This window comes from Loxodonta africana, chromosome 22 (genome assembly GCF_030014295.1).
Source record: "Loxodonta africana isolate mLoxAfr1 chromosome 22, mLoxAfr1.hap2, whole genome shotgun sequence".
NCBI lineage: Eukaryota > Metazoa > Chordata > Mammalia > Proboscidea > Elephantidae > Loxodonta > Loxodonta africana.
In genome coordinates, this window is record NC_087363.1 from 66469518 (window position 1) to 66482604 (window position 13087).

Below are 13087 nucleotides of genomic sequence, written 5' to 3' on the forward strand. Positions count from 1 at the left end.
ATGCACTACGTGTATTATCTCATGGAATTTGGAATATTTCATTTAATTCTAAGTATCTAATAAATATGTAATATGGTTCATTTGAACTACAGCTGATGAAAATGAGGCTAAGAAAATTTGGTGATTTTCCCAAAGTTGCATAGCCAGTAAGTAACAGGATGGGATTAGGACTTAGTTTTGTCTTTCAACGGTACCAGTGGTTCCCAAATCTGCCTGTGTATCAGAATTACCTGGGAAACTTAACTAAAGATACAGGTTCCTTGCCCCAGGAAATTCTGGTTTAGCATACTCGCCCTGAAGCCCCAGAAACCTATTTTAATATATGCTTCAGGAATTCCCACACTTTGGAAGTATGTAGAAGATAATCAGGACCTGGGAGTCCTGATTCTTACACTCTCTACTCCCCCACCTTCACTCTCAGTCTCCTTACCATTTTATTCTTTCTTTAGCACTTACCAGACCCTGACATATCTGTTTTCCTATTTATGCTTTGTCTCCTCCTGCTAGACTATAACCTCATGAGAAACAGGTACTTTGTTTTGTTCACTGCTTTATCCCCAGCACCTAGAACAGTACCGGGCACACAGTCGTGCTTCATAAGTACCTTATTTTTATGCAGGTGATGAGTGCTTTCAACTTTTGTTTGCCAGCCATCCTCTCAAGGTATTTTCCTAAGTGACACAATGCAGATTTTTTTGTTACAGATAACTGTAAAAAAAAAAGCATAGTGTGCCAGGAAAATACCTGGGGGAAGGAGCTGTCGGCAGACAAAGGTAGGAAGCACCCATGATTTGTGTAAAAATACAGCATTTGTTGTTGAATGAATTGTTTATAGCCTTAGTCATGAACCCCATGACCTGAATTGATTTGTTTTTTATTTTATACCCATTGCCATGGAGTCACTTCTGACTCATAGAGATCCTATAGGACAGGGTAGAACTGCCCCCTAGGATTTCCAAGGCTGTAATCTTTATGAAGCAGCCACTTCTTTCTCCCCCAGAGTGACAGTTGGGTTCAAACTGCCAACCTTTCAGTTAACAGCCGAGCCCTTAACCACTGCACCACCAAGGCTCCTTACCACAGGTATAGGGGTTAGGATTTATAACACATAATTTTGGGACACACAAGTGAGTCCATGACAAGGTTCCAAACTGGAGAGGGAAGAAAGTAAAACCATTGAGAGACGGGTATCTGGGGGCAGAAACAGAATATAACCTGTAAGAAAAGGGAAGGGTTGAGTGCTTGGGGTTTGCGTGCAGTGAGATTGGAGACTAGGCGTAGTATGGATAAAAACGATACAGCTGTGGTCAGAATGTTGCCAGGTGGAAATCCCAGGCTTTGCTCGGGTGGTTTGTTACAGCCAATAAACAAGAGGCCAAGGTGGGAGATCAGAAAGACGTCTTTACTTCGTTTGTGCAAGGAAAGGAAAAGGAGCAATCAGGGCTTCTCCCTCTAAGACTTCTCAGGCAGCCTGGGGAGGTGGGCTTTTATGGAGAGGAGACAAGGAAATGCAAATTCATCATGAATATTCAGGATTGGCTTTCAGCGTTGGCGCTCAGGGCTTGGTGTGATTATGCGTTTTCTCTAAATAAAGGTTGGATTCTCTGGAGGTGAGCTTATATGTATTTTGCATTTAATGAGCCAATAGGTCACTTGGACTATTGAGATAGCGTAAAAGCCTGCTAAGAACAGTTGGGGGTCACTAAGGCTCTTCTGTGGTTATCTTGTCAAGGACAGCTCTTGGCCCATTCTGTACCTGTCTTGTCAAGGACCGTTTCAAAGCAATGTGTAGCCTGTGTTGCTCGATGTAGGAGGATAAGCCAGAGCAGGTGTCTTTTAGAAGTGCTGAGCTCTGAGGCTGCCTTATCTCCTTGAAGTAGTGAGCTCTGAAGCTGCTTGTCTCAAGAACGAGGCTTTAATGTAAAATAAGAGGTCATCATATCAGTTCTCAATGATGAAGTCATGGGTAGGGGACAGGGTTACTGAAGTAGAATATGGGTGGAGGGATATAGGAGGAACACGAATGAAGAAATTTTGAAGGTAGAGTTTGAAGGGTTCTGGTTATCGCCCAACATGACGGGGATTGGGATCAAGAACAGGACAGCCCTTTCATTGATGCCTGCCTTTCGTTTAGCTCTGTGGTCGTTTCCAGCCACCCCTCTGGGGTTAATTGGTATGGCTGGGGCTTTTGTTGTTGTTCCGGGTTTTTTGTTTGTTTGGTTGGTTTTGTTTTAAACTTTTTAAACTGACAGCCTGAGATACCTTATTAGTTCTTGGTTCAAGAAATTGAGCTGTTTACCATCTCCTAGGTTTGTGGCATAACCTTTCACAAAACGGTGTAATTTTTGAAGTGGGACTTGGTACTGATTTGCTTTGTCCTACTGTTTTGACAGTGATGATACTATTTTTAAATTATTTTGGTCTTTAGATATGTGAAGTAATTTATAAGTACTATCTCTTTGGAGATCTATATGTACATTACTTACAGAAGGGTTTCACTGTCCAGAGTCCATTCATCGAGAAGGTTTTATATGTGCGTTAGGCTGTTGAGAAAGAATTACTCAGCAAGCTGTGTGAGGCCTCCATGAAATCCTGATATTATCAGAAAACTTAGGAAAAAAATTGTTGAATGCCATACTTTCTGCTTCTCGCCTTGTTTTACAGAGCACTGGGAGGAAAGGGAAGATAATCAGCTGAGCTCTTACCGGTATAAAGTATAACTGTTGAATCTAGAGTAGGCACTAGGGCTGGTTTAGCCTTTGATTGGAAAGTAGAACTCTTTGATTTCAAGTTGCTCGTTTTTTAAGAACAGATTTTAAGATCTTGGGTTTAGAAAAGAATTTTTTAATTTTAGAGTTGGAAGGGATCATAGATGTACCATCACAATACACATAGCATTTGTATTTTCCTCATAAAAAGTTAAACCTGAAAAAAAATTACCCAGTGGAAAGCAGCCCAGCACAAAGGTGAAGCAGTATCCATTAACACGGGCAAACGGACTTGTCAGCTCTTTTGCCCCTATTGGTCTTCCGAGCACCAGTACGTTTGCTTGTGGTTTTAATTTTTGAACCTTTTTATTTTTATGTTCACTGCTATCTAAAAGTCTACTTGTATTTGAACCTTTGCCAGTGGCGTGCACAAGGTCTTAAGTAAATCATTTAAAAGTGCTACTTGGCGGCTTGGAAAACAGTGAATGTGAATTTGGTAGGTGATTTATAAGTGTATGAGCTGGCTAACAGATTTTTCCTTCTTTTTTAGGAAACTGAAAATGGCCTTTCAGCTATGCTAGGTCTATAATGGGAAGTGTCACAATTCGGTATTTCTGTTATGGATGCCTTTTTACATCTGTGACCTGGACAGCTCTGCTCTTTGTTTATTTCAACTTCAGTGAAGTGACTCAGCCGCTTAAGTATGTGCCCATCAAGGGGTCTGGGCCCCATGGGCCATTCCCTAAAAAATTCTATCCCCGCTTCACACGAGGTCCAAGTCGAGTGTTAGAGCCAGAGTTCAGAGCACACAGGATGGGCGCCATGATGGACGATCATATTGAAGATCCAGAAAAAGGCAACGTGAAGTTCTCCCCTGAATTGGGTAAGTGTGCTTGATTTTTACTAGCAGCCATTTCAAAGTATTTAATCATTGAGAGGTTAAGTTTAATTATACTTTCAATCCCATGTTGCTCAGGGAGTTAGAAATGTGTCGTTTCCCCTCACTGATTTATTTTGGTCTTCAGCTAGCTGAGGTTCTATGGTTTTAGCAGACCTCGGTGGGGAGTTACATTCTCATTTGACCATTTCTGACTTAAGGATTATATGAGGACTTGGAAGAACCGAACAAGGTCTAGAGAAGGGGGCGGGGGGGGGGGGATGAAAAATTAAACGGCTGGAAGTAAAATGGAAGTGGGGAAGGTTTTGACTGCTAGGATTATTTAATGAGGAAAATAAATGAAAGGTGACTTTGAGTGTATTTAACTTATTTTGAAAGGCAGATTTAATAAAAACAGACAAGGTGTTGGGTTTAGAAATAATCTGGGACTACATTTCCACTTACAAGAATTATGATAGCACTGGACTATATATATTAAATATAGGAACTTATTTAATGTGATCATAAAGTAGAAAACTTTTTTTTCCTTCAAAATTATATTCTATCCAGTTTAGAAGCAAGAATCTACTGTATATGCCTGTGAGTGCTACAGTCCTAGAGACCTGTAATAAAATTTAGCAGATTTTATTCTAAGGGATGAATGAGCCATTTTGGTTATATTTAAAATATAAAAGTAGGACTTTGATCTTGTCATAGAAGCATCCAATAATGAGTAATCTAGGAGTAAAAACATATATAGAGAGATTTTGAGAGATCCATAATGACTTTCTAACATGTGAAGCTGAAAGTATTTAAAAATTAGATGAGGAAACAGAAGCCAGTACCTACTGCAGTTTTGATAAAATATACCTTATCTTTTTCAAATGACTGTGTAGACATTTTAAAAGCTTTAATGGAAAAGTTTCTAGCACTTTTATTTATTCATAGTTATTTTGGTAAAGCTTTTTAAAAGAAGTATTTTGGGTTTACCATTTTGAATGGATTTTGTGTTTGTCTTTGAAAGAAGTAGTGAGAGAATTTTTGGTATTTGAAGTGACAAACCTGAATTGCCTAACTGAAAAACTAAATTCCTTATAGAAAATCTTAGAGTCCATTAAAAAAAAAAAATTAGAACTAATAAATGAATTCACCAGAGTTGCAGAGTACAAGATCAGTATGCACAAATCAGGATTAATTCTGTGTGCCAGAAATGAACAATCTGAAAATGAAATTAAGACAATTCCATTTACAATAGCATCAAAAGAATAAAATACTTAGGAATAAATTTAACCAATAAGGTGTAAGACTTGTACACTGAGAACTATGAAACGTTACTGAAAGAAATTAAAGAAGACTTAAATGAATGGAAAGACACCCTGGGTTCATGGATTAGAGAGTTTAGTATAAAGATGTTGGTACTATCCAAAGCTATGTACAGATTCAGTGCAATCACTATCAAAATCAGTGGCCTGTTTTGCAAAGATAAAACACCTAAAATTCATATGAAATTGTAAGGGACTCTGAATAGCTAAAACAAATCTTGAAAAAGAACAAAGTTGAAGGGCTCACTCTTCCCAATTTCAAAACATTTCAAAGCACTGCGATACTGGTCTAAGGATAGTCATATAGATCAATGAATATAGAATTGAAAGTCCAGAAATAAACCCAGATACCTGTGATTAATTGATTTTTGATAAGGGTGCCAAGACCATTTAATGGGGAATGAATAGCTTTTTCAACAAATGTTAAAAGGAGATCTCCACATGCAAAAGAATGAAGTTGGACCCATACCTCATGCCATATACAAGAATTAACCCAAAATGGATCAAACAAATATAAGATCTAAAACTCTGATACTCTTAGAAGAAAACATAGGGGTAAATCATCAGGACCTTGGATAAGACATGAAAAACACAAGCAACAAAAGAAAAGATAAATTGGATTTCATCAAAATTAAAAACTTTTGGACACCAAAGAATACTGTTAAGAAAGTGAAAAGACAACTGACAGAATGGGAAAGTGTATTTCCAAATAACACATCTGATAAGTCTAGCATCCAGAATATATAAACTCTTAAAACTCAACAACAAAAAGACAACCAAATTTAAAATTGACAAAAGAATTGAATAGACATTCTTCGAAGAAGACATACAAATGGCCAACAAGCAGATGAAAAGATGCTCAACATCATTAGTCAAATCAAAACCACGCAAGTTATCATTTCACACCCACTATGATGAATTTTTTTTTTTATGACAATGGTTAAAAAAGGAAAATAACAGTGTTGGCAAAGCTGTTGAGAAAATGGAACCCTGGTGGGAACGTAAAACAGTGTGGCTGCTGTGGAAGAGTTTGGCATTTCCTCAAGAAGTTAAATATAGAATCAACATGTAACCCAGCAGCCCTGCTCCTGGGTATGTACCCAGAAAAGCTGAAAACGGATGTTCTTACAAAACTTGTACACGAATATCCATAGCAGTACTAATCGCAACAGCCAGACAACCCAAGTGTCCCTCAACAGATGATGGATAAACAAAATGTGATACGTACATACAATGGAATATTATTCAGCAGTAAAAGAATGACATTTGATACATGCTGTTTGCGTAATGTTTTCAAGATGCATCACTCAATATGGATGAAACTTGGAAACATTATGCTAAGGGAAAGAAGCCAGACACAAAAGGTGACATGTTGACTGATTCCATTTGAATGAAATGTCCAGAAAAGGCAGATTCAGAGAGACAGAAAGTAGATCAGTGGGTGCCAAGACTAGGGGAAGGAGAAGCTAAAAGTGGCTGCTTATGATACGCGGCTTCCTTTGGGGTGATGAAAATGCTCTGGGACTTGGGGGTGGTGACAGTTGTACAACATTGTGGGCGTACTAAATGTCACTAATGGTAAATTTTATGTATGTGCAAAAAGCTAAATTCCTTTTACAAAGGAAACTTAATTTAGAAAGAATTTACATAAAAATACTGATTTCTTGTAAATCAAAACTACAATGAGATTCCATCTCATTCCAGCAAGGCTGCCATTAATCCAAAAAACACAAAATAATAAACTTTGGAGAGGTTGTGGAGAGACTGGAACAGTTATACACTGCTGGTGGGAATGTAAAATGCCACAACCACTTTGGAAATCGATTTGGCGCTTCCTTAAAAAACTAGAAATAGAACTACCATATGACCCAGCAATCCCACTCCTTGGAATATATCCTAGAGATTTAAGAGCCTTAACGTGAACAGATATATGCACACCCATGTTTATTGCAGCACTGTTTACAATAGCAAAAAGATGGAAGCAACCAAGGTGCCCATCAAGGAAAGAGTGGATAAATAAATCGTGGTATATTCACACAATGGGATATTATGTATCAATAACAATGATGAATCCGTGAAACATTTCATAACATGGAGGAATCTGGAAGGCATTATGCTGAGTGAAATTAGTCAGCTGCAAAAGGACCAAAACCAAAAAAACTAGACCCAGTGCCGTCGAGTCGATTCCGACTCATAGCGACCCTATAGGACAGAGCAGAACTGTCCCATAGAGTTTCCAAGGAGCACCTGGCGGATTCGAACTGCCAACCCTTTGGTTAGCAGCCATAGCACTTAACCACTACACCACCAGGGTTTCCTGCAAAAGGACAAATATTGTATAAGACCACTATTACAAGAACTTGAGAAATAGTTTAAACAGAGAAGAGAATATTCTTTGATGGTTACGAGAGGGGGGAGAGAGGGAGACAGGTTTTCACTAACTAGACTGTAGATAGGAACTATTTTAGGTGAAGGGAAAGACAACACACAATACAGGCGAGGTCAGCACAACTGAACTGAGCCAAAAGCTAAGAACTTTCCTGAATAAACTGAACACTTCAAAGGCTAGTTTAGCAGGGGCAGGGGTTTGGGGCCCATGGTTTCAGGAGACCTCTAAGTCAACTGGCATAATAAAGTCTATTAAGAAAAAAAAATGTTGGTTTCTGAACAGGACATTATCATTAGACAATCAAAGAACCAGTGATAAAGTATATTTTGGAAAATAGATTTTTAATTTAATTCTCAATGAATTAAAAAATTAATTGAAATAGCAGTTTTGGCATGTTAAGTAATTGAGGTTTGACTGTAATTTGAGCAGGAGAGGGAGAAAGGTAAGTTGAAGTGATTTCGTTGTTCTTGTTTTTTGTGTGTTTTTTATGGTAATATATGTAAAAATATTTGATATTGCAACTATTTTTGTGCATACAGTTCAGTGACATTAAACTACATTTATCATATTGTGAACCCATAACCTCTATCTGTTTCCTAATTTTTTTCATCCCTCTTACCAGAAATCCAGTACCCATTAAGCAATAACTCACAGCTTGTCAGTGGCAACCACTGTGCCTCTGCCTGTTTTGGATGTTTCATGTAACTGGAATCATATGGGAAACCCTGGTGGCGTAGTAGTTAAAAGCTACGGCTGTTAACCAATAGGTTGGCAGTTCGAATCCGCCAGGCACTCCTTGGAAGCTCTGTGGGACAGTTCTACTCTGTCCTATAGGGTCACTATGAGTCGGAATCAACTCGTCGGCAGTGGGTTTGGTTTGAGATCATATGAAATTCCTATTTGTTCTTTTGTGTCTGACTAATTTCACTCAACATAATGTTTTCAGGGTTCATCTGTGTTGTACCGTATATCAGGACTTCATTTCTCTTTGTGGCTGAGTAATAGCCCATTGTCTGAACAGACATTTTGTTTATCCATTCACCTGTTGATGAACACCTGTGTTGTTTCCTAAAGGGATGCTCTTTCTTAAACTTTTTGTTGTTGTTGAGAATATACACAGCAGAACATACGCCAACTGAACAATTTCTACACGTACAATTCTTTAAGTAGTGTAACCATTCTCACCCTCCTTTTCTGAATTGTTTCTCCCTTATTAACATAAACTCACTGCCCCCTAAGTTTTCTATCTCATCTTTCGAGTTGCTGACGTCAATTTGATCTGATATAGAAAGATCTTAAAAGAGCACAATGCTCAAGGCAAACATTCTTTACTAGTTAAACTAAACTATTGTGTGGCTTAAAGAAGATTTCAGAGGATATTTTTGGTTTAAGGTTTGAAGATTATCTCAGGGAAGTAGGTTCACGGATTCATCCAGCTTCAGTGGCTCCAGAAAATCGGAATTCCATGAGAACTTGAAATTCTGTTCTCTGTTTTCCCCCATTTGATCGGAATTCTTCTCTAGAAATCAGTGTTCAGTAATGGTCGCTGGGCGTCATCCAGTTCTGCTCTCGTGGCAGAAGAGGAGGTTGTTCATGGAGGCAGTTGGCCACACATTCCATTTCTAAAGGGAATAATATGGAATCATTTTCATCAAGAGGTCTGTACCAAAAAAAAAAAACAAACCCACTGCCACTGAGTCTACTCCGACTCAATGGCGACTCTGCAGGACAGAGTTGAGCTGCCCCATAGGGTTTCCAAGGCTGTAAATCTTTTCAGAAGCAGACGGCCACAGCTTCCCCCTGCGGAGTAGCTGGTGGCTTTGAACCACCGACCTTTTGGTTAGCAGCTGAGTGCTTTAACCACTGCACCACCAGGGCTTCTAAGAGGACTATAAAACCGTATCAGATAATAATTCTTTCAGTATTTAGTATCAGGTGGTCCTTTGTTTGATGTTTGTTGAATCAGTGGATATTTATTGATAATCTTCGTTGTGTGAGACACTATTGTAGGTACTGGATAGCAAGCAATTTTTGTTTATTTCCTTGATACTTTGATCATAACTAAAGTCTCTGCTCTCAGAGAGTTTCCATCCTTGTATAAAATACTGCACAGAGCTTTATTTTTTCATATTTAGGAAAGGATGTGTTCCAGCTTAAAAAGTTGTAGAGAGAAAGCATGTTAAGAGGTACTGTTTCCCAAAGGGGATCTGGGAGCGCTAGTCACGTGTCTTTGGTCAGATAAATTGGGGAAACACTGCATTCTGTCTGTATCTCAACCCTCACACGTGGATAGCCACAAAGCATTTAACATATTAAAGCGTCAGAGTTTTCCTGCCGTAAAAAACCCATTTGACTTTCTGAAATCCAGTAGTTCCCTAATTTATTTGACCATGAAATCCATTTTTGTCTCTTAACATCTATTAATGTGCAGTGGAATTAGTTTTCCATGAACAGACTTTGGGAAATGCTGTCACAAGGGAGTGGCTCTGTGAGGAAAGGCTAAAGGTTTGATATGGGAAAGAGCCTCAGCAGAAGACTCTAATCCCGTGTAAAGGTAAGATTTCTAGCAGAATCCTAGGACCGGGATGTTAAATTAGAGTGGTGTGGTTTAGATCTGTGGAGGAACTTCTTGACTAGGAGGTAATTACAGTCTGGAACTGAGAGTTTGGAAGGCCTCGTTGTAGAGGGTTATCAGTAGTCTTTGTTAGGGAAGGACTCATGCAAAAACTTGCCTGTAATTGGGGCCTGTTGACATCGTTTGGTTCTGTAGTCTGTTGCTTTTATAGAGAAATGGTCATTAAATCATCATTAAATTTCTTTTTTTTTTTCTTAGTCACAGGTCAATTTTTTTCTCGAATATAATAAATGTTCTTAAGATTATGGCTAGTAAGCAGTCTCATTTATGGTTAGGGTACCCGTGTTTGTGCTAGGCGACCCTAACCCCAGTTTACTTTCTTGAAACTGGAGATAACCTAGATTTGAGAAACCTGGCTATTATCTGGTTATAATAAAGTCAGAATTTTCTCAAGATTATAGTATCATAACAGTAATTGTAGTAATCCTTTCCAGATTTAACGCACTGACCATAACGTCTTTCTTTTGCAGGTATGATTTTTAACGAACGGGACCAGGAGTTGAGAGACTTGGGCTACCAGAAACACGCCTTTAATATGCTTATCAGTAACCGCCTGGGCTACCATAGAGATGTGCCAGACACCAGGAATGCGGCGTATGTCCTTACTAGCTCCTGTTAACACTGCTGACAGCACTCTGCCTTTAGTGCCAGTCACTCCAAGTCCTCAGGGTGGTGTTGATGTTTGCAGTTAGACTTCATTCTTCCCCATACTGGAAACCTTAAGGCAGATTTCCTTCTTATTATCCTTAAAGCCAAAAATGGTCTGAGATTTGTGCTAACAAAGTTCTAGAGCTTGTTGTGTCTCTTTTCAAAATTTCAAATCATGTGGGAAAGAGGAGGGAGGCGCTAATTACATCTAATTAAATAATCTTCTGACCTATGTTTGTTTCAGTTCTTTTTTTATTGGCTTCATGGCAAAAAGTTATAAAAGTCAGTGAAAAGTGTTCTCATAATCTCACCGTTCTGTTTTATGTGTATATATATATATATATATGTTTTTTTTTCCCTCCCACCCACCCCAGTGCCGTCGAGTCGATTCCGACTCATAGTAACCCTATAAGACAGAGTAGAACTGCCCCATAGAGTTTCCAAGGAGCGCCTGGCGGATTTGAACTGCCGACTGTTTGTTTTCCCTCCAGTATTCTTTTTTTTTTTTTCCCTTCTAAGGCTTTTAGTATGGTGAGTCAGTCATTCCACAGACAGATATTTGTTGAGTACCTTCTGTTTGCTAGACGCTGCCCTAGGCCCTGCGAGGACACAGAGTGAGACACTTTCCCTGGGCTTGCAAGACTGAGTCTAGCTGGGGAGGCAGATAAGTCAGCAGTCATTGCGTTACCACTGTGATAAGAGCTGTGATAGTAATCTGTCAGATGGGAGCACAAAAACAGTGATCAGGGAAGGTGTCGCAGAAGAGCCATCATTCAGGGAAGGTTTTTCCATGTACAGGGAACAGCATATGACAAGCATTGAGGCATAAAACTTTGTGTTTGTTAAGGAACTGAAACGTGCAGCATTTTGGCTGTGGTGGGGGCATGGCAAGAGGCCAGGAGGAAGGTAGGGCACAGATACAGGAGGATTTTATTGTTTAAGTTCATGGGTTTTGTTGTTGTTTAAAGCCACCTAAGCCTTTTTAGTTGCTTACATGGCAGTTCTTCCCTTATCTTGATATATCATAGTTACGTAAATCTTTTTCTATTATTGGGCAAAAAATAAAATTTTCCAATACAAAGTTTTATATTTCTGTTGTTTCCTTTTGACACATCTTTGGGAGAAGCTGGACATCAGCTTAAAAGTGCTGCATTAAAAACTCGTAGTCATTTCAGGAAAAATAACGTTTTTATGTAACCTCTGCACACACACACAAAAACAGGAAAACTAAGTTTAAAAATAAGCAGGATGGCAGGTCTATAAGGAAGAAATTAACAAGATGTAAAATTCTTGATTAAGAAACCACATTGTTTGCTGAAAAGCTTTAAAAAAGTCTTTATTATAACGTCAGAAAGAGGGTGACTGTGAGACATTTGCACCTTTTAAAATGTTGGAATTTGCTCATATTTATCTGCAGATGTAAAGAGAAGTCCTACCCACTTGATCTTCCAGCTGCTAGTGTTGTCATCTGTTTCTACAACGAAGCGTTTTCGGCCCTGCTGAGGACGGTGCACAGCGTCACAGACCGGACCCCAGCACACCTTCTTCATGAGATCATCCTGGTGGACGACGATAGCGATTTGGGTGAGGAGCGTTGTGACTGGCATCCCTGGACCTGGGCTGTCATTCACCACAGGGTTGTAGACATTGACAAAGCTGACCGCTCACAGTGAAGATGACTCTTAGGCATGCCACTGCAGATAAATGCTTACCTGTTGAGTATAATTCTGAAGACAGTGCACTGTCTTTGTGTACAAACTGTGCTACCCAAATGTAGCCCTTGAAATTATCCCTTGGCTTTCCTTTTAAAAAAAAAAAATCTACTTTGAAGTGATGATAGAGTCACAGTTACGTTGCCAAGAGGCTCTGTGTTCCCTTTACCCAGTTTCCCCCATTGGCTGCTGCTCACATAATCATAGTACAACATCAAAACCAGGAGTTTGGCACTGACTGGCTGTGCGTGTGGCTCCGTGTCATGGCACCCCACGTGTAGATTCACGTAAGCACCACAGCACTGAAGATACAGAGCTGTGCCATCACCACAGAGAACTTCCTCCTGCTACACCCACCGTCCCTGACACCTGGCAACCACTCACCTATTCCCCATCTCCATAATTTTGTCATTTCAAAAAAGTTATGTGACCGTTGGAGATTGGCTTTTTTCACGCAACATGATGCGTCGGCTTCCATTTATCTGAGAAGCCTGTCACACCGACTGCCTCAATTACAAATGAATCGCATTCTGGTAGTTTTTATTTGAAACATTACACTCTCTTACCTATAAAACCCCACTGCCGTCGGGTTGGTTCCAACTCATAGTGACAGACTAGAACGGCCCCATGGGGCTTCCAAGGCTGTTATCTTTATGGAAGCAGATTGCCTCATCCTTCTCCTGAGAAGCGGTGGGTGGGTTTGAACCAGCAACTTTTCAGTTAGCAGCTGAGCACTTAACCTCTCTGCTACCAGGGCTACTTCTTTTACCCATAGAAACACTATTTTAAGTGGTAG

At 39.5% G+C, this 13087-nt stretch overlaps 1 protein-coding gene across 6 annotated transcripts in view; it reads left to right on the top strand.

The window, feature by feature from the left end:
- Positions 1–13087, top strand: part of GALNT11 (polypeptide N-acetylgalactosaminyltransferase 11) — a 73883-nt gene that overhangs the window by 33595 nt on the left and 27201 nt on the right. For all 6 annotated transcript variants that reach the window (XM_064275074.1, XM_064275073.1, XM_064275075.1 and 3 more), the window contains exons 2-4: positions 3259–3591; positions 10402–10525; positions 11997–12163. In XM_064275074.1, coding sequence (XP_064131144.1) covers positions 3297–3591; positions 10402–10525; positions 11997–12163 — 586 coding nt within the window. In that variant the 5' untranslated portion in view covers positions 3259–3296. The remainder of the gene's footprint in view (positions 1–3258; positions 3592–10401; positions 10526–11996; positions 12164–13087) is intronic.